General features: G+C 38.7%; 1 protein-coding gene across 6 annotated transcripts; it reads right to left on the reverse strand.

Moving 5' to 3' along the window:
* Positions 1-1,166: 1,166 nt before the first annotated feature.
* On the reverse strand, positions 1,167-20,623 carry LOC121877434 (proteoglycan 4-like). Of its 6 annotated transcripts, XM_042383197.1 has the most exons (13): positions 20,248-20,622; positions 17,981-18,244; positions 16,729-16,872; positions 16,047-16,183; positions 15,614-15,841; positions 15,291-15,390; positions 14,658-14,997; positions 14,487-14,498; positions 14,124-14,290; positions 13,196-13,449; positions 6,262-6,464; positions 4,188-5,772; positions 1,167-4,127 (listed from the first exon to the last, which is right to left on the reverse strand). In XM_042383197.1, exons 2-13 carry the CDS (start codon positions 18,226-18,228, stop codon positions 2,344-2,346), a joined length of 5,202 nt encoding a protein of 1,733 aa, XP_042239131.1. In that variant the 5' UTR covers positions 18,229-18,244; positions 20,248-20,622; the 3' UTR covers positions 1,167-2,343. The 6 variants fall into 6 exon arrangements, with proteins under 6 accessions (XP_042239131.1, XP_042239132.1, XP_042239129.1 ...); XM_042383198.1 differs by having other exon boundaries at positions 1,167-5,772; positions 13,196-13,308; positions 20,248-20,623; XM_042383195.1 differs by having other exon boundaries at positions 1,167-5,772; positions 14,487-14,495.
* Positions 20,624-21,477: the final 854 nt, after the last annotated feature.

Genomic DNA, 21,477 nt, shown 5'->3' on the forward strand with positions numbered 1-21,477 from the left:
CCGTATAATTTCGTATAAAAGCTACAGCTAAAACACTTGAAAATTTGGCAGTGTATTTGGTAATTGTTTTATTTTAAGTTGAATTAATAAAAAATACCTCTATAAAATGTTTATGTGAAGGCATCATCAGAGAATGCAAAAAACACTTTAGAAGAAAAAATTTCCAAAACAAAATTTCATAAATGATTTAGGCCACAACAAAGTGTGATAATCATACGTAAACATTATACCTCAATGATACCAGGCAGAAGGATGTGTTGCATTACATCCTTTACCACTTCTTTACTTAAGTTATTGCATAAAGGAGAGGGGGAGGGGGGGTATAAAATTTTGGCCAGCAGGTGACATGTATACCAACTTAATAATGCAATTTACTGTACTAGGTTTCTAAATGTCTGTCTACCTTTTGATCAAGATAGACAGAAGAGGTTTCACTGCATTTTAAAAAACAGATATGTTTTATAATTCATGACCACAACATTAGTTTCACATTCACATCGGGGTTAATACATTCACATTCGTCTATTACGTTACTTGTACATAATGTGAAATAAGTTACACTGTAATTCTCCTTATTTCTGTAGAGGCCAGGCATACCACTGACAGTCTAGTGTATTTGTTTTCTCCGTAAGTCAGGCACACATCTGACAATCATAAACAGAGCTTGGTTTGCATCTTCACAAAAAAAAAGAAAGAAAAAAGAATGACTGGATTATTATTGAAGTAGGATACAGTGTTCAGAATTAGTTCATCATGTTCAAAACTGGTTCATCATGTTCAGAATTAGTTCATCATGTTCAAAACTAGTTCATCATGTTCAGAACAACTTTATCATGCTCACATCCCAAACCAGAGTGCAATGCTCACATTCAGGCCAACATCAAAAAGGCTTCTCCAAAATAATCTTAAGTAATAGCACTGACGGCAGACTGCATATCCAAAGAAAGTTTTGAATTACTTAAAAGGAAATGGTTGTTAAAAAGCAATGGATCTAACCTTTGACTTGTTAGACAACTTGAGGGCACACAGACACTCGGGTGCTCTTAATCAAGAATCAACTAGTGACAGCAAAATTGTATTATGTGTACCACTAAAAAAACACACTACAGTTTTATTAAAGTTCTTATAATAAAGTAAAGTAAATAAGTCAAACAAACACCTCTGAGTGTTATTCTAATACGTGTAAGATGCAATTGAGCTTGTATTTCAAGAATTGAATTTGTATGAGGTTTCACACAATGAATTCTACTAATTTAAATGGCCACTTTTATCATGTATCTATAAAAACTGCTAAACATGCTGCTGCACTGGAACAATCAGCTACTGCCACATATTCCAATGGGATGAGGAAAACTTGAGTCTGAGAATGATCCAGCAAACATGTGCAAACTGTCTACTGGCTACAACCTTACAGTACAATAAATAGAACTTACCATTACATGTACTGAACACACGGTAAAGTTTATAAAGCTTCAACCTGCCTGTTGTCGCAAAAACAGGAACTTTGGCAACAAACTGCATAATAATAACTTTCTTTCTCACCACACCATTCTTTGTGCACCAACTTGATGATAATGAGTACAATCAAAAGTTTTCTTGAAGATCATTGCACATGATGCCACAGTCCCTTGTTGTCAGCTAACACACACACACACCAGAGTAATGCTACGATGAGCCACACCTACAAAAAACAATTCCTCTAGCAGATCATCTAGAGTTACAAACACACCCATGTAAAACAGGGTAAAAATGGAATAACAAACCCATGCCTTCCATTCACTGGACACACGCTTGCCTTGTTGAGAAATTAAAAATAATCACATGACAATTGTGTAAAAACTGGCAGCAGTTGAAATGTTTTCTGCCTATCACTTAGTCAAAAGATGGAAAGTGTAGTTAATAAGCGAGGAATTTTTACGTGGCTTTGTAAAAACAACGCCATTGTTAAAATACCCTCATCATTGACACCATAAATACTACTTAATCTATTGAGGAGAATTTTTCCTACCTAGAAGGGAACTATAATATCATTATTTCACAGCCAACAGCTACAAGAGTATTTCACATACAGTAGCGTTGCCTAAGTAAGATGGTCCACAAAATTGCTATCGGTGAAAAATATGACTAATGCTTAGCTGCAATCCTGCTACAGTACAGTAGATACAAGCTACAGCTGGTGCAAGATAAATGAGCTGCCCCAAGTCTGGTAGGAAGTGTAATGTTTATGCTGAGGATAACCTGAGCAATAGTGCTGATTACATTCAGACTGGCTTTCTATCCAGTAAAGTGAGCACATAATATTCTTCACTGTAAGTGTGCTCATACATCTGCAAGAGGCTTGTTTCAAACCTCTGTGATCTGTTCGTGTGGATCAAGGTGACGACTTTCTGGGCTTGATGATGAATCGGAGGACTGCTGCCTCCCTTGAGTGCCTGCATCTGCTGCAACAGCACACTCCACTGTCACTACACTCTCTACACTACCACTTCCCGTGTCCTGACTTCCTGACCCACTACTGCTGCTCTGACTGCCTCCACTGCTGATACCAATGGCAGCACTGACAATAGGTGAAGGTGGAGCAGCCTGGCTGGGTTCACTAGGTGGTGGCGGTGCCACATGAACAGGAGACTCGGGGGTTTCTTCCACATCAACCATAGGATTGACAGTGACAGTTATGCCGCCAGCAGTAAATCCACATTCATAACCTGAAGAGACAGAGTTGTCAAGTTCCTCATCAGAATCATGTTCTGTTCCTGGTTCTGATGGTTCTGACAGAGGTGGTGGGGGAGGTAGTTCATCTGCTGTCATAGTTCCTTCCATTTGGATGACATCAGACTCTTGAGGGGAATCTGAGTCTTTTTCAGAACTCCCATGAATACTGCCTGGCTGGCCTGCAGTGCTCCCTGATGAAGATGACCCCATATTTGCAAGGTTTAACAATTCATCTAAACCCTCAACATCTGATGGAGGTACTAATGGTGGGGGTGGAGTATCTTCACAGAGGGTACTAGTTCGTTGCATGAGAGGTGAAGACTCTGGTATTGGTGGAGGAAGGTCATTTGTAAAAGCACTGTCATCCTCATCCATTACAAGCGGGGGTGGTGGAGGTAACTCACCACACATACCAGACGGAGTGTCTTGACCTTCAGCGATAACCTCCTCCTGTGCTGGGAGTGCACTTTCATGCTGAACATCATTATCCAACTTGTCAATCATATACAGAGGATTTATTGTCTCCTGTGGTTGGTTTTCTGTATCATCTATAGATAAAGGTGCAGGAAGGTCTTCTGAACCTAAACTACTGAATGCCACTGGGGATGCCTCTCTCTCAGGAGTGGGTGGCTGAATTGGCATTATTTCAACCCCTGATAAACATGGAATAATTTCATTACGATTCTCATTAACCATCGGGACAAACTGTTCCACTACAGTTCCTCCCAGCGATGGTACTACCTCCTTTTCTGGGCTTTGTGTTACTTGTTGGGAAGGTTGTGGGTGTTGACTTTCTTGGAGTGCTGTAGGCTGTTCTATGACTGAACTTTCCAAATGAGGTGGTGGTGGTGGTGGAGGTGTTTCTTGAGCAGGATGACTAACCTCAGTTGGAGAAACCTCTTTATCAGGACTCTCATCTTGCTGGAGGGGTTCTGTATCTAAACTAGCTATTAATGTAGACGTTTCTGTTTCCTCACTGGCTGGTGGTGGTGGTGGCGGTGGTGGTGGCAGTGGTGCATCTGCAGTACTTGACACAGGAGTCATAACTGGTGACCCTCTACCCAAATCTCTTATTGTAGGTGAAAAGTCAATGTCTGGACTCGGGCTCCTAGTCAGAGGTGGAGTTTCTCTATCTGGACTTTTAGCCATAGGTGGAGAACCTTTTGGACTCTTCATCAATGGTGGAGATCCTTTTGGGCTTTTCATCATAGGTGGTGTGTCCATATCTGGACTTGGACTCTTCATCATTGGTGGGGTTTCTTTATCTGGACTCTGCATCATTCGTGGAGATCCTTGTGGACTCTTCATTAATGGAGGAGAACCTTTATCTGGACTCTTCATCATTGGTGGAGACCCTTTTGGGCTCTTCATCATTGGTGGAGACCCTTTTGGGCTCTTCATCATTGGTGGAGAACCTTTTGGGCTCTTCATCAGTGGTGGAGACCCTTTTGGGCTCTTCATCAGTGGCGGAGATCCTTTTGGACTCTTTGTTGCTGGAGGAGATCCTTTGTCAGGGCTCTTCATCAGTGGTGGAGACCCTTTTGGGCTCTTCATCAGTGGCGGAGATCCTTTTGGACTTGTCACTTGTGGTGGAGATCCTTTAGCAATCTTTACTAGTGGCGGAGATCCTTTTGGACTCTTCACTAGTGGCGGAGATCCTTTTGGACTCTTTGTGGCAGGTGGGGATCCTTTTGGACTCTTCACTAGTGGCGGAGATCCTTTTGGACTCTTCACTAGTGGTGGAGATCCTTTCGGACTCTTTACCATTGGTGGAGATCCATTTAGACTTTTCACAGATGACGGAGATCCCTTATCCGGACTTTTCACTGCCACAAGAGGAGGAGATATCTTTTCTGGTGGCAATACCTGCTGGTCTTCTTCAAGTTTCTTCAAGGGTAATGTCAAGTCCTTATCTTTATTGAAGTCATCCTTTGTTGGACCTTCTTTGAAATCCTTAGGACTTATAGGAGGAGGTGGACAAGTATCTATGTCACTCTCTAGGAGGCCAGTGGCTTTAGGACTTTTATCCTCTTCGGGGCTTTTATCCTTAGCCAATTTCTTCTCCTGACTTAGGCTTCCCTTCTGTACACTTGCATACAGAGGTGTTTCCCGTTGACTGATTTCCTTTCCAGGTTTATCGATCTTCTCATAGGGGGGATAATTCTCCTGGGTGTCGTAGTCGCGTACAAATTCGTACGTACTCTCGGTTTCAACCTTCTTAACCACTTCATAGCCGGGTTCTGCATCCCCGTCGCTTGATCGCCGACTCGTGAACTTCAGTTGCTCATAATTCGGGTCGTGTTCTGAAGTGGTCCGTGTGTGATGGATAGCACCTTGTAGCTCTTCGTAGCCGGGGTCTCCAAATTCACTTGTGGCCTTTCCCTTGACAATCTCGTATCCCGGGTCAGATGTTTCTGCTCTGTGATGTGTTACCGTTTCATATCCGGGTTCATATTCCTCTTGGTGCTTCTCATGAGCCACTGTTTCATATCCTGGTTCAGAGCTTTCCAACTTAGCTTCACCAGTGACTGTTTCATACCCCGGTTCGTATTCCCTGTGTTTCAGAGTTTCATATCCAGGTTCTGATTCTATGTCTGACGTCTGTTTCACTGTTTCATATCCAGGGTAATTCTCCTCGGGCCTTTCAACACTTGCATACGGAGGTTCAGAATTCTTCACCGTTTCGTATCCAGGATCAGAAGAGCCCCCTGAGTAGAAGTTGTTAGACAGTTGGGGAATGGTTTCATAGTTGGGATTAGGTAATGATGGTTGGGGATGCTGTGTAGTACTTCCCCACACACCAGCCTTCTCATACGACTTGGCTCGACTTATTGACGTAACAACTTCATGATTGCGAGTTTCAACAAGGCTACGTGTCATCGACCCTAGGTCTACAGACTGACGAGGGGTTGTTGGAGGAGATGAAGCATGAGATCCCCAGCGAGCGCCACCAATGTCCACGGATCCTCTGCGTGAGGACGACACACTGCCAGCGTCACTCTCGCCTCCTCCGCCTGAGCTGTCCCCACGAGAGTGTCCTGGACGCTGTTTCTTCATCACCTACAAAAATACAAATAATTAACACATGTAATCTGATCTGGTTAAATACATCTCACTCATTCTCTAAACTTGTACTTATAAATAAACACTCAAATCCTGTCATTCTACCTACCAACTTACCAATCAATTTTTACTCCAAATTAGTGTAGACAGGAACAAGTTCTTACACATTCAGGCTATTTAGAATGTGACTCTCTTCCTTTCAAATTCTATACCACATTTAATGTTTATATAATTCAAGAAGGAGATCGTCTCCCATGTAATTCCAAGAAAACTAAGATCTATAAATCAATATTGTGATGTGATGATACTATGAATGAAAAGTTATAACAGTATACATATAACTCTATAATGTTACTTAATACTGTATAATGTTTGTTGAATCTTGAATTCCATATATAAATTGGTTATGAAAGACACTATATTTATACTGCACTTCTTTTATTTTTTTACTTGGAAGAAAATCAAATAAGATCAAGTTTTACATACCTTTGCATACATTTCTTCAAGGGCTCGCTGTGTGGGTCTTTCAATGGGAGGAACACTTCGTGGTGGGGAATGTGGGGGCTGGGGGGAAGGGCCTGAGTAGAGGCTCGTATCTCCCTGAGGTAGAGGTGGCAGAGGAGAGCGAGTCCCTCTCTTCTCCGCTCCGGGGCTTCCCATTACAGTACTGGCAGCACTACTCGAAGATGCTGCAAAGGTGTACATAAAAGTGTCTAATAAGTAAGTATGTTAGGAATATGAACAAAAAGATGATGTGTCAGTTACCCGGATATGAATATTATGCTAGATATTTGAATGTCAATAATATGAGAACAAGATACAGGGGGAAAAGCTCGCTAGGTATAAATGATAATACGTAATGTTGAGGTTTCACTGACTCTGTGAAATAGACCACAGAATTTCTCTCTATCAGGAAGAAAGAGGCTTCAGGGAAAGAAGAAAATGCATAGATGAGATCATAACACTTATCAGGTTTGGGAAAGTTTGAGAACAGAGGAAAGTGTTTGCTGAATTTATGGAATCAAATGAAGCACATGAATAAGTGGCTGGAAGTAGATTCTGGGAAGACAAGGCTCTCTATGACAAGTTTGAAAGACTGTTGAATCCAATCAGTTTCTTTAATGACAGTACAATACAGTCAATGCAGATATTTGTGAGTGAAAATTTTCCAATTAAGATTTGAAATAAAAGTGGAAGTAAGTCTGTCCGAACAGAATTATAAATTACTTCTTTGGTCCATCCTATAGAGAAGTGGTGAATAAGTTAAGATAACACTCTCTTGAGGTATATCATTTATGCAGGAAAACCCTTCACCACCCCTGGACAGTTGTTAAGATACCATTTACTGTTATTCTTACAGAAGAGTAAACCCAACTGTGAGAAGGAAGGGTTGGATGCAGGGAGAATAATGACCCTTTAACTCTCCTGTACTGGAGTGCACAATTCTTCAGTGTTATCCTTAAACCTTATGGAATACTGTATATGATTCACTGGCATCCACAGCCCCAAGAAAGACAGACATCACAGATCTACTCAGAACAAGCCTGTAACCTGGGCCTCCCTGAGAGTCCTGACTAATAGTCAAGTAAAATTAAATTGTCCTCAAGACTACCCAAGGCAGGATTATGTATTGTGTCAGTGCAGTAATAAATGAGCAATTGCAAAAGCCTTCTGCAAAGTCCAAGTCAATGCAAATTTGCAAAATACAGTACTATAGTATCAACACACACTCTCCCTTGTTTTCAAATTCCAAGTAAGAAACTGTATGATCAATGATGATGAAATCACATTTATATTCACCATCTATGGTGATATAACTATGGAAAGATGTTATGGTGACTGGTACTGCCTGCCGGTGGTTTTACAAAAACCAGACACTAAAAACCAAGTAACATTGGTGTTATATTTAGTAATAAAAATATACCTTAAAAACCGTATCCTAGAATTCTGGAACAATGTAAAAAGTGAGTTATCATTGTTCAAATCAAACTAATCTTACCACTGTACAGGTATTACCATAAAAAAAAATCATAATCACATACAGTATACACAATGATGATAATCCACTCGGCTCTAAAATCACTTATTTCTGAGACTTGAAAAAATTAACAGAACAGTTTCTGAGAGATTAACGAAACTCTGTACTTTGTGACACCTCAAAAATGAAGATTTAATATACAATACTTCATATGCCAAAAGTTGTTAAAAATATTATAGTACAAGTAAATTTTTAGATGATGTATACCAAGCTGTTCTGAAGATCTTTTAAAAATCTATTACAATTATTGCTATCAATTATATAACAATTACAACTACAACTGTTACTACTACTATTGTCAATGATAAAATAACCACAAATATTACTACTACAGGACAGTACAGTACTCTACTACCATTACCACTACACTACCACCAGTGATAGAACCACCACTACTACCACACAACCACCAATGATATCATCTACAACAACCACTACTACTACTCCTACACTGTACTCCTCTTGTGTCAAATCAAAGCAACAAATCAAAACAAAAAACTCCACTATGAAATCTTTGAAAAATAAATTCAATCAATAAATACACACAAATAAAAACAAAACATTCTCATTACCCAAGGCCAAGGTGTGAGTTTCTTCTTCAAGGATACATGCTGGGTTTATTTTCCACTAATAACCAATGTATAAAAGGATAAATGTACCTTGAATGGGATATAATATTTAAGACAGTGTAGAAGGACGTGTGTATGTACTGTTTAACATATCTCTGCTATATATGCTATGGTAACAATGGAGCTAGTACAGTGTTACCCCGCTTTACACGGTTTCACTTTCACTTTCCGCGATTTCTCATTTACGCATTTACGCGGTACCTTGCCAAAACCGGACTTTCACTTTCCGCGGTGCATCTACTCATATACGCGGTGAAGTATAATTTTTTTTTTTATTTAGCTCATAAAATTCATACAAATTACCCAGCCAGAATATAATTTACATTGCTGGAATTCTTACAATATGATGATCATTTTGAATATAAACATCATGGATTTTACATTAGACATACAAATTTTAGATCTAATGTAATAATTTGGTTTACACAAAGCAAGTATTTTATCTTTTGTGCAAAATATATGAAGTTTACATTCAAAATATTCCCTGACCTGCAAGGAATCCAGAAATGTCAATTATATTATCCTAACTTTAGTCTGAGGTATTATTTATTACTAAACGTTAAAATCTAGTGTTTTCACCCAATCATTTCTCAGAGAGGTAGGGGCCAGTGAGCTGGGAAGAGGGGGGGGGGATTTGAGTCCATTATTTGAATGGACATTAACCTGGCGACTGTATTTCTCTTAAATATTAATTGTGTGAGCATACCATCATAAAATTAAGATGTTATTTTTACTACAACATAGGTATTGTATCGGAAAAAGTGGAGTTTGGGGGTCGGGTCAGCCTCTATTGGAATTAATCCCATATGTTCTGTTGTTCACTTTCCGCGGTACCCCATGGGTTCAATTGACTGCGTAAATCAGGCTACTACTATATAGTATAGTATCCCTTATATGCACCAACATCTTATTTTGTTTGTTTTCATCCAATTCAACACACAGCTGAGGTATGAGTTGGTTACGTTTCTCCATTCTGCCTTCATATGTGTGTGTGTGTGTGTGTGTGTGTGTGTGTGCAATAATAATAATAATAATAATAATAATAATAATAATAATAATACAGTCAACCCTCACTTTACGCGGTCCCACATTCCGCGTTTCCACGTTTAAGCGGTGCCCTGCCGGAACCTATCATGCTCACATTCCGCGGTGCGTGTACCCCATTACGCGGAGAGCGGCTGGCGAGCCACGCCATTTTTGGATGCAAATCTCCCGCCATCCGCCATGTTGTGTAAGCGGCGCAAACATGGTGCGCACAAGGTCGCCCAGTCATCAAAACATTACCAGTTCTTCACCCGCCACCCACTACAGCCGGCCCAAGTCAGTGATAGTGATAATTATAGTGAGGATATGGACTTATATGAACTTTGGGGGGTTTGACAAAGAGGCCCTGCAAGCCTCTGTGGTGGATAGTGATACAATTGATACAAGTGATACAGGTGAGGGCCAATAATCTGCCCTCTGCCTCGGAACCAACCGCCCATCCCCGTGTGCCCAGCCATCTTTTCTACTAATGTAAGTGTTAAAAAACCTAATATTATTGATATTTCTCTTAATTATTAATTGTGTGTGCATACCATCATAAAGTTAAGATAATATTTTTACTACAACATACGTAGTTGTGTGTCATCAAAAAGTGGAGTTTGGGGGTCGGCCTGGACTCTATTTCAATTAATCCCATATGTTATGTTATTCACTTTACGAGTTCCTCACTTTCCGCGGCACCCTGTGGGTTACATTAACCACGTAAAGTGAGGGCTGACTGTAATAATAAACGGTTTATTAATAGAGTTGCAGCCGGTGGCTGAAAATATACAGACTTACATTTGATTTAGACATAATGATGTGTGTGTGTGTGTGTGTGTGTGTGTGTGTGTGACCATTATACAGCTGTTGCTATAACAAACTCCATTACTACCACATTACAGTACTATTATATACAGGGTCAAAGTTTTTATTCAAGAACCCTAAATGATTACCTGTACAGTACTATGTTTTAGGAGGTGCAATGAATGTGAACCTAAAATTAGTCTGATCAGTGTGAAGGATCATGATCAAACTTTATTCCTACTGATTTTTAGGTTCTTGTTTATTGCACATCCTAAAACAAACTGATCATTTAGGTTTCTCGAAAAAATGGGAAAAAAAAAGAATGGTAAATTTTTATATATACAGACATCTATCTATCCAGTACAGTATACATTATAACAGCAAAAAGGGTGGAACAAATGAAAGTGAATGAAAAGAGAGAGTTTATATATGCTCTCATTTCTGCATTATGGTGGGGAGAGGTTTGAAAGAGTGATAGAAGAGTACATTCTATCACCTCCAAGAATTGCAGTAATTAGTGAAGTGAACTTTTAGTCTGAGCTTCAAATTCATCCATAATTAATACTTTTTGTCAACCTCTAATCTTTCACTGTCCTTAACCCCTTTCCTACTGCATGGACCAAGATGGCATAAGCATATAAAGAGGCAATATTACTTGTTAAATGGGGTTATATATGCATGCTGTACGGCAAGGAAGGAAGGGGTTGAGGAATGAGCTGCCGATATGGAGAATTTAGTTTCACATTTCTGACAGCTCTTGTTTTCACTTGCTGGCATGATGCAAGTTAGGTGCTGGGTCCAGGGAGAGGAATTTGCAATAAGCTCATAATCTACAGTGAGCTAATACTAACAGGGATACAAAACTCCCACACAAATACTGCTTTACCTCCACTTTCACTGTATGTCAGCTATTGAACTCTGCTCCATGCAATGCTTTCCAGAAAAAAATAAATAAGAAAATAATTCAAATAAAAAAAAATCAATATTCATGCTGTGATGACACTTTCAAGTTTACATTGTTTAGGAATCTTGAAAAGGTAAAAAAAAAAATGAAAGTGAGGTCATTTGCTGGCTACAACATGTACGTACAGGATATTCCAAGTCAAACTGAAACCATAATCCACCCTTTGTCTAATAATGTTAATACGTGTAGTGTATGTGGCCAGACAAGATAATACTACACACCAGCCCAATAACAAGCACAACAGAGATCACCCACTACATATTCTCTAAAACATATCTGGCTATGACTCAAGCTCTCTTATTACAGTAACATTCAGCATTCTGCATTCTCATTAGTACTGTACTTCAAAAACAATGAAATCTCCCAAAAACTAATAATAAATCTGTCAGTACTGTATGTGCGTGAAGTACCTACACTGCCTGTTATAACCTGTAACCCACACAAGCATGGAAAATGGCCACAAATTGTGATGATGATGATGATATTACAACAGCTCAGTCACTCACGCCATAAAACACCAAGATTGTATTCTGGGTGAAGATGGTGACAGAGACATTGACGCAACAAGGATAATTCTAAGCAGATGACTGATGGCAAGAGGGTTTGAAGAGTGATGCATTTACTATAACGAATACATAAATAAGTACATCTGTGATATTGAGTTAAGGTGATGTACAGCTCTGTCAAACTTTCTCTTCAATAAGGGGAATAACTCTGGCAGATAATGATGGGAAACAACAATTATTATTGTAAACATGGCCTAGATAATAATGATCTTCATTATATGTAATTTGTACAATATTTCACTTCGATCTAAAAACATTTCTCAATTTAATGGTCAAACGAAAGGTAGCACAGGACAGACAAGAGTACACCATTATCCCCCATGTTCTTTGTCTCAGAAACCCATCCTAAACACGCCTTATGACTCCCAATTCCTGTATAACTCTTCATATTCCATTTTAAATTCTCTAAAATTAATTAAATGATCCAGCACTGTAACTCATTTCCCTATACTGAGTGATAAATTTCAGCTACATCATTCTAAGTTGTCTTTTGAACAATACTTCCTATAAAATGATGATCAAGTGCATTCACCTAACTGCAAATCAAGCTTCATATGTTCCTATTTTAAGTCTGATCTAGAAATCTGAACTTAACTTGACCAGAAGTCTGAACTATTTCATTAGCACTCCTGTCTAATTCTGAATAAGAGATGAACTTCACAATAAAGTAATGAATTATTGCAGCATAAAGTCCTAAATGACCAATTATGTTACCTTAAATAATAAACATAAAAGGAAAAGCAACACAGCAGTTTCAATAAAAAAAAATCAACTTGTCTCTGCAACGTTAAATTTAAAAATGGTCAGATCTAAGTGCAGCTACAACTCTTACAAATATTCTGCACTGAAGCAGTATGATAAAGCTACATACAAACATGCAGTTCATGTTGGTTCTAACTGCATACATCAGCAAACGGATGGGGTAGAGAAGGTTTTCTAGTGTTAGACTTCTTATATGACAGTGCTTGTCTTGAAGTGACACTTGTGACAACACTTGTCAGTACCTCAGTCTGTAATTTATCAACAGAAATGCTGCAAACTTCTCTAAAATTATTATGACTAAGCAGTTATGACTGATTATGCCATGTGGTTCATCTTACTAAGAAAAAATTATTAATGTCTTCATGTCTTTCAAAATCAAGAGACTAATATTGCAAGAATCAGTCAACTGCAGTTTTTTATAAAAATGTGTAATTTTTTTTAATGTTTGGAAAGAGTTAGCCAAGAAAACTTGAAACTCACTAAGGAGCGAGAGACAGATACAAAGTCCTTAATTGTACAGCCTTTAAAAGAGGATCACTTAAAAAAGAACATGCTGAAGTGCAATTACTAAACTCAAGTGGAACTTTTATCCAGTCTATGGTATTTCCAACTTGTGACAGACGGATCTCACCTTGTCTGGAATGTACAACATGGCGTAGGCTGTCTACACTCGGTGGTGCAGGAGGGGGCTGTGATCCACCTCGCGTAGAGAGGGGCGACGGGGTCGACGGAGCATGTGGAGGGCTAGGCATGGGGGGTGGAGGTGGTGGTGGAGTTGAACGTGGTTCAATTTGTGCATATGTTTCACTGCCAACCCCTCTTGTGCCCTCATAAATACAGGCATACATCTCATCAGCTGAGTCATCTGATACTGTCATATAGTACCTGTGCAACGGCCACAGAGATTATCACTGGCCACAAGTGCTTATCTTACACGTTCATTTTTACTGATTAATAGCATGTACTGTATCTTGTTTTTAGATGTTAGTCTACAAAATAAACAACACTAAACGTTTCATCAATAACCAATCTGCACAAAGCTCATCTATAAGCATTAACATAATGACATTAAAGGCATTACCCATCAAAAGATGTATGGGCAAGTCAACAGTTTTTTCAGATCGGGCAAAGAATTGTTATTGATTATTATATTAAGTTTTTTTAAGTGTCCTCTGAATTAAATAAATTGTAAGAATACAAACAAAACAAACATAAAAATGATAAAGGCTGCTGTGTAACTGACACACATTACTGAATAAATTTAAAATATTAATTTGTTGGAGAACATAACAAAAATATTGACTGAAAAATGTAAATGTTGGAGTTGTTCTACCCAGGACTAAAACTTGTGTGTAGTACAGTATGTATATAATCCAACCACAAAAAATATATACTCAAAGGAGAATAATCACGTTATTTTGCCCATACTTTATCAAAAAATAAAAACAAAAAAAACTTAGGCATGTTATTTATGATTCACAAAAGCTAAAGAAAGCATAAACTATAAAAAAATCAATTCTTTTTGGACGTCTCTGTAAGATAAACTATGGTATATGTACCCTTCTCCTTCAAGAGGTTGAGTGGTGGCAGATGACTGAGGAGCCGCCGAGCCCTGTGTTTGTGCTTTGATGGCTGACAAGGGCTCCCGTACGCTGATGCTTGTGTACCCTCGTGAATCCTGAGAGTCACCGCTGAAGTTCTGTTGAGATGGTATCTCTATGCCTGCCTGCATTTCAATATACATTTATGATTAAATAAAAGTATTTGAAACACCTTAACAAAACAAATACAGTATATTTCATGAGTTCAAGAGTGATAAATGGATACTTCAAGTTCCTGATTACTTGATAATAGTACAAGATTTTGTCATATGTAAAACTCCAAATGAAATGGTCAAACTGAGCACTACAAGCACCACTTACTTCTTCAGGCTGCTTGTTAAAGAATAAAAAAATATTGTATATCAGTGTTTACATGGCGTATTACTGTTACGTATTTCTAAGCATTTTAAAAGCAAAGCTTGTAATATCAACATCCATATCAACTTTTGGGAGTGATTATACACATATAACTATTCATAGTTTGCTACTTACATGATGTAATGGAGGCGTCATGTATGGCATCTCTTCATTGGCTGGTGTTCGTCCTGAGATTGCCAAAGCTGCTTGAATTTCTGTAGAGGGTGGCCGGTCTGATACTGCTCCTATGCTATGTGGGGAAGTTGGCGAGGGCGCAGAACCAACCATAGACGATCGAGTGTTGAGGTGAGGCGATCGTGGAGAGGATGGGCCCTTACCCGAGGAGGCCGAGGTGACCGAAGTCGTCATGAGCCCACCGTCAGGAGGACCAGTGGCTGTCTCCTCTTCCAGATCAAACCGCTTTTCTGGTACTGGAGGGGCTGGCTCGTACCCTCCCTCCGAATCCCATCCTGAACTGTTTGGGACAAGTCATCCAATCATTTCTTAATTCTGATATCCTATAAATTGTTCCATACATCTTAATCGCTGAGGGAATAGGTATGTTTTTTCTCAATACCAGGTTTCTAGACTATTTGCTGGAGATGTATACAGTACTGCAATATATCCAAGATTCTTCCAGTACTTTGGGTGTTTCATGGTCATCAGAGCCAATAAAACCTTCAGAATGATTTGGAACAATTGCATACGGTAATAATAATCACATTCTTTCTTACCATAAATAAAACAATCACGACCAATATCACTTACCTCTTGTCTTTGGTAATGGCTTTTGGGTCATCATAATTATCGGTATCAGTCTCTGGATCCTCAGAATCATCACGGACCACCTTTGCATATGGGTGATCCTCTGAAAGTTAAAAACGTATTTATTTCTCCAAGAGACAAACTACTAAAATCTCAAGATATTCTTTCACAAAATATAATATTGTAATTTGTGACTGTGAGTAGCAAAGCATAGAAAATGGCTGTAAACTGGTGGTGATGAATTTTATATATTGTATGCTGCCACACACACACACGCACATTTATTAACTCGTAAGACATGAATAATATATTATCCTCCTGCTTACTCTTTGGTAGTTTGACATGAGCATATGGATGATTCTTCTTCACTTTGGCATAAGGGTGAGCTGCAGTCCCTGATCCCGCACCACCGTCTATATGTGATGGAGCGGATGGGTCGGTTGGTGATGTAAGAGTTGGGTCCCGAATGATAGCTGCACGACCATCTAGTCCTATAGCACCAGCAGGAAGGACCTGGACCCCTCCAATCACCTTTCCTATGCCACTCCCACCTGCTAGAAATCAAACACAGATGATTAGAAATTCCTTACACTGTATAATTAGCAACACAAATGATAAAAAATTATATTTATTATTCTTGAACTGTAAAGACATTCTATCCTCACATAAGATATTGTTGTCACTTGAGGGCTAGTGTTCCACAGCCTTATTCATCACTACTGTATAAAGTAAAATACAGTCTGAAGCTACTGTACTAACCGTCATTGGCTTCTCCTACAGCAGCATAGAGATCTGACGAGTGCTGGGATTGTGTACGCTCTACATTACACTCAATGGCTGACGGATCAGGCTGAGCACTGAGAGGAATTGCAGGAAGTTCACGCTTCAACGTGCACCTGAAAATACAAGGTAAATCTTAGATGCATGACAGTAAAAGGGTAGATAAATGATGAGAAAAAATGATGTTGAAAGGCTTTAACAGAGATGTTATATAAATTTGACAAGTTTTTCCCATAGACTTTAATGTTAAAATTGGGAGAGGCATTCCCAGACCAACTTCTCAAAAAATATGTACTCAACTTAAACCTAATTTAACTAAATACTGTATTACAGACATAAATAAACTAATCAACATAGAACACAATTCAATGAACAATCACATGAACACAAAAATATGGGGACCTGTCCAAATAAAACAAAGAATGCATACACCTAGGCAGGAGCACAGTAATAACAGGAGTGCAGTACTGTATTTACAGGACATTTTCCAATCATGATTAAGGGTCTTTCAAGAGATTGGTGCAAAAATAATCATAGGAGGATTTGGCAGCTGGTGGTGAAGCATTGTTACTTTGAACACTGAAGATCAAAAGGACTTATATAAATACAGTATAGGTCATGAATGATGGGTAATTGTGTATGGTGATGAAAGATATATTACCTGCTGGAGGCCTCAGAGGCTTCGTCACTCGCTCTAGGCGTGTTGGACCCATTGATTCGGGGGTAGCTGCCCAGACCGTTCTCGCCCCCATCGTGACAAACCTTGACCGTCGTAATACCGTGTGACATCTCAAATTCATCATACCTGAGAATTTTAGAATAAGAGATAAACTACATTAGTAACATTGTGTATAGTGAGTGAAGCTCATTTGGGGTTTTTATATGTTTAATTTCTAAGGTACCAGTAAGTAACATCATGGTCCCAAATAATACAAGAGAACAGTGAAAATTTCTCTTCTCATTGTATCTAGAATATTCACTAGGGCACCTCACACCCTCAACTGGGGTAACCAGCCTGTCCAACCACATTACTATGTCATACAGTATAACCTCCATTTAACGGACATCAATCTAATGGGCATAGTCCGTTAACTGGAGGTTTGATATCTAATGAACATTAATTTAACGGACTACACTTTGCAACATAGTCAGTTAAATAGAGGTCTCACTGTGGAAGAGCAAAAATGTAATCCACATTTGATAAGAGGTCATTTAGAAAAGATACCCCTGATCTTCTCTGTTTTCAATACAAATCACATTTTAAGTAAAGACACAGATATGGCTAACATTCTTATAAGTTATGAATGCCAATTACTGTACTGTAATATAGTACCCTTTTTTCAATCTATTCTTGCTCAAAATATTTTCACATTTCAAAATTTCTGAAATGGAAAAGAAGAACATGTACTGTACACTGTATATAAAGAAAAGTTACAATAATACTAACTCATTAATCAATCATTATTTTATGCTGGCTTAATGATACAATGCCAGCAGGGCCTGCTATACTGTACTGTATACTGTAACACCCAATTGCCAGTTGATCTGCCAAAACACATTCTTATTAGCTTATTTTCAACATTATTCATTTGTCAATTTTACTGTTTATTTTGCACTGTCAAAAGTTCAAGTACATATCTGTACAGTACAGTAATAGTACTGTACTCTGTATCTATGTACAGTACAGAAATTGACATTATATCTTTATTTCTGAATGTAAATTTTTAACAACTGTACATCAAATATGTACTGTACTAGTTCACCAGTAATTTTGACTTTGATTTTTATTCGTCATTTTGAACATTTAGTCCCAAATGAAGAACAGACCACTGGGCAGTAGGCTTAGTTAATAAATGTTGACAGTCCACAGTTTCAGTAATGAAGGAAAATATCTATGAGACACCAGTACTTACCCATCATCTTTCTTGGCACACACACAAAAGGCCAGGAAGATGAAGAGCACCAGGGTGAAGCCAACAGTGATGAGCACAGCCCATGCCTGCACCACATCCAGGGCCACTGTGAGCGAGGCACCATCTAGTGGAGGTCCCCCAGGTTGCCCTCCGATTATATCTAAGAGCGTATTATGGCCAGATGGAACTGGAGGAGCATAGGCCCCCCCGAGGGCCCATACCGCCCCCCTTGCTCTAACACCAACCATCACCTAGCTGTACCACCTGAAAAAGAATATTAAAATACAATTAATTAAATACCCTGTACAGTATTTGACAATATAATACATCTTAAGTTGCAAAGATGATTTCCCACCATAAACTTAGTACTGTATTAATCTTAAATAGCAATCTTGAAATGTTAAACTTCCTTGAAATTTGGATTTGCGCATCAAATGAAACTGTATTTTAGAAATAAAGTCCTGTAAATTTAAAGTAAAAACCCAAGAATTTGAAGTAGCTAGTATATCTCCCAACTTGGACACAGCCCCTTAAAAAAAAAAGAGGTGAGACTAATGAAGCAGCCAGAGACCAAAAGGTAAGAGCCTTCCATCACACTACTGTGTACTGTATACACTCTACAGTCTAAGGTCTATAAAATGGGAAGCTGGCTCAATCCCATCACCTCAGCACCCTAAGGGAGGTCAGAAGGACTGAATAACTCAATTTATGTGTGTATAATAAAATGAGATTTCAGGATCAATTCCTTATTTATGACTGATGGAGTCAGGGGTGGATCCAGGAATATCAAAGGGGGGGGGGTCAAGAAGTTGTGGGTGGGGGAACATGGGGAGCACAGTGAGCCCATCCCAGTTGGGGGGGGGGGGTTCAGGGGGTGCTGTAAGCCCTCCAGAATTTTTGTTTTAAATCTGACCAATATTATGAGCATTTAATTTTTATTATACAAAAATGCCTGAGTACAACACTGCATTAAAGAAAAAGTATTGAAAATTTTCTGGTGAAAAAGGGGTTCCAGACCCCAAGAACCCCCCTCCCCCTTGGGAGTGGCCCGGGTAATTTATGTATGGTTCCCATAATAAGCATCATTACCCATGGGGTCAATGTGGTTCATGGTTTTGTGAGCAGTTTTAGCCCACTCGTTTTGGTATGGGCATACATGAAGATCTACCTCCAAGCAATAATTTCTCTCAGGTCCAGTAAGCACATGGACACTGCTAAATTACTTACTTTATTATTCATAAATGGGTGATATTGTACTTTAGATATCACCTCGTGAATAGAAAGAAGTAGTTGGGGGTACTACAAATTTCCTACATTTGTTCTTCCGGTGTTTTCATCCTAAACATACTTTTCTGGGATGCAGGGAGCCGTCAGGGCAACTGCTGTTACTTATATATGCGTGCACCATGAAACAAATAACATTTCGTATATATCAACACTTCCATTAAAATACAAATAAAAATCCAGCATTAGCTTATATTATTTATATCATAATGAAATTATATACTATAATATAACAAAGATCTATGCCAATTTTCATGTTATTAGTTAGACAATTTTGCCTATTAACTACAAGATTACCAAAGATAGCTAGTCTTAGAGGTTAGGTTAGATAAATTATTTTGTTTCTTTTTACAATCAATATATTATGAAATGTAACAGTATCTGATACTTTTGTATGTTCCAATATGCAAAGAAAGGAGGCGTGACATTATGCCTGATAAATACTGTTACAAGCTCACCTTAAACTTTCTTCTGATTACAGTTTCTCAATGATCTAATTATCAAATACAAATAATTTTATGTTATTTACAGTTTCATATTCAACAATCAAAGTCAATTTTAACTCACCAAGGAACCAAACACTGCATTAAAAAAACTATGAATTACAATAAAATTAATAAAGGACTGTAGAATGAAATATGGCACTGTATATAGCTGTCTAGGCACACACCATAACACAGAAACAAGTAAGGTAAGACAAAGACAACAGGTGAGTAATGATGACATTCTCACTTCCTGTTGAACTTCAAGAAGCACCCACATGAGAAAAGATCAATACCACTTCTACCAAGACCATCTTAATTAGTTTCTACGGTATATAATAAGCCTTATGGTTTAATTACAGGACGTTTAGGGTATTAATACAAAGGATATAAATATGTGTTGTAAAATTTTCCTTCCCTAGAACCCTTTGACCTTTATAGATGCTAATAGTGTCTGGGTGTGCATCAATAAATTTTAAAGTACTCCGGAGTTTCACTTACCCACAGTCATGACCAGAAGAGGTAATAGTCCCAGTGAGATATGGTCACAGTTTTCAGATTCACTCCCCCGTAAGGTAATTCACTTGTGTCTGAAAATATCGAGTTCAGGTCAACCCCCGCACACAAGTTAGTCAGAGTTCCTTCCTGGGCGATGACGCGGGCTGATACGTCTTAACACACATTCCCTTCATGAAAATCCGAGGCTGCTCTACATTGACTCAGGATTCTAAGGGCCTAGGGGTACTAGATCCACCGAACTGGGTCATATTTGCGGTCAACTTTCCCCGTCGACAAGCGCCATGTTTGTTATGGTACGAGGACGCTGTCTGGCGGCCCAGCTCCTCCACCACCGCCGCCTCAATGGTTCACCTGTTTCTAAATATCTCACCTTTATGCCATGTCTGTACCCAATTTTCTGACCTAAATCCGCGTAAATTTTTAACAGAGACTCTCATAATTTTATCTTTTGCATTTATTTTGTAAATTTGGGCTATTTATAATGAAATGAAGCTAAATATAGCAGAGGTTATTCACTTGAAGGTATGGTTTGAGCGAAAAGTTTCGGGAGTGAAGGGTAGATAGCGGAGCTCCCTTTACAGGACGAGCGCGCCCCACCCCTCTCGCACGGCATCTTAGAAAACGGGAACCGATCAATAATCTATGTCACTTGTACAATATAATTCACCATTAAAACCACAAACAGCAGAGCTGTTGGTACAATGATAATAAAGGTCAGGCTACAATATAGCACATGAAACTGGGTATTTCGTATGTTTTTTGTTTTTCAAAAAGCTTCCGGGGAAAATGGCATGTGCAAGCTACATGTGCAACATGAATTTTGCAGACAAACATGAAACCTGTAGTGACTATACCAGATAAAGGAGATATCCCCGAGGCCTATGATACAACATCAGGTTCTCACTCCTACTCATATTTCGGCGACCAAACAATTTTCAGGGAATCTTATAATTCAATGAAAATAGTTTATCTGATGCAGAAAGACTTATGAAAATTGCTTAAGAAATAAATGGTCATAGATTGACTGGAAAATCTTGATGGACATTATATAAAGATAAATCAGAAGAGAACTGTGAGGATGGAAATGAATCATGGACAACATTTTCCGTGTACAGCGGTACTGGTGTACTATACTTTATAAGGGCCAATAGGAAAATGATCAAGCTTAGAAAGATGGCAATGTTATCATATTAAATTTGAAAACGTTTATTG

Source organism: Homarus americanus, unplaced genomic scaffold (genome assembly GCF_018991925.1).
Source record: "Homarus americanus isolate GMGI-L3 unplaced genomic scaffold, GMGI_Hamer_2.0 scaffold367, whole genome shotgun sequence".
NCBI classification, from domain to species: domain Eukaryota; kingdom Metazoa; phylum Arthropoda; class Malacostraca; order Decapoda; family Nephropidae; genus Homarus; species Homarus americanus.

Coding starts and splice junctions, on each gene's coding strand:
- LOC121877434 (XM_042383192.1), bottom strand. CDS start 18,228: ATGGTTGGTGTTAGAGCAAGGGGGGCGGTATGGGCCCTCGGGGGGGCC. Junction 15,391..15,613: donor TCATGTCAAACTACCAAAGA/GTAAGCAGGAGG, acceptor TTTAACTTTCAG/AGGATCACCCATATGCAAAG. Junction 5,773..6,261: donor TTGAAGAAATGTATGCAAAG/GTATGTAAAACT, acceptor GTATTTTTGTAG/GTGATGAAGAAACAGCGTCC.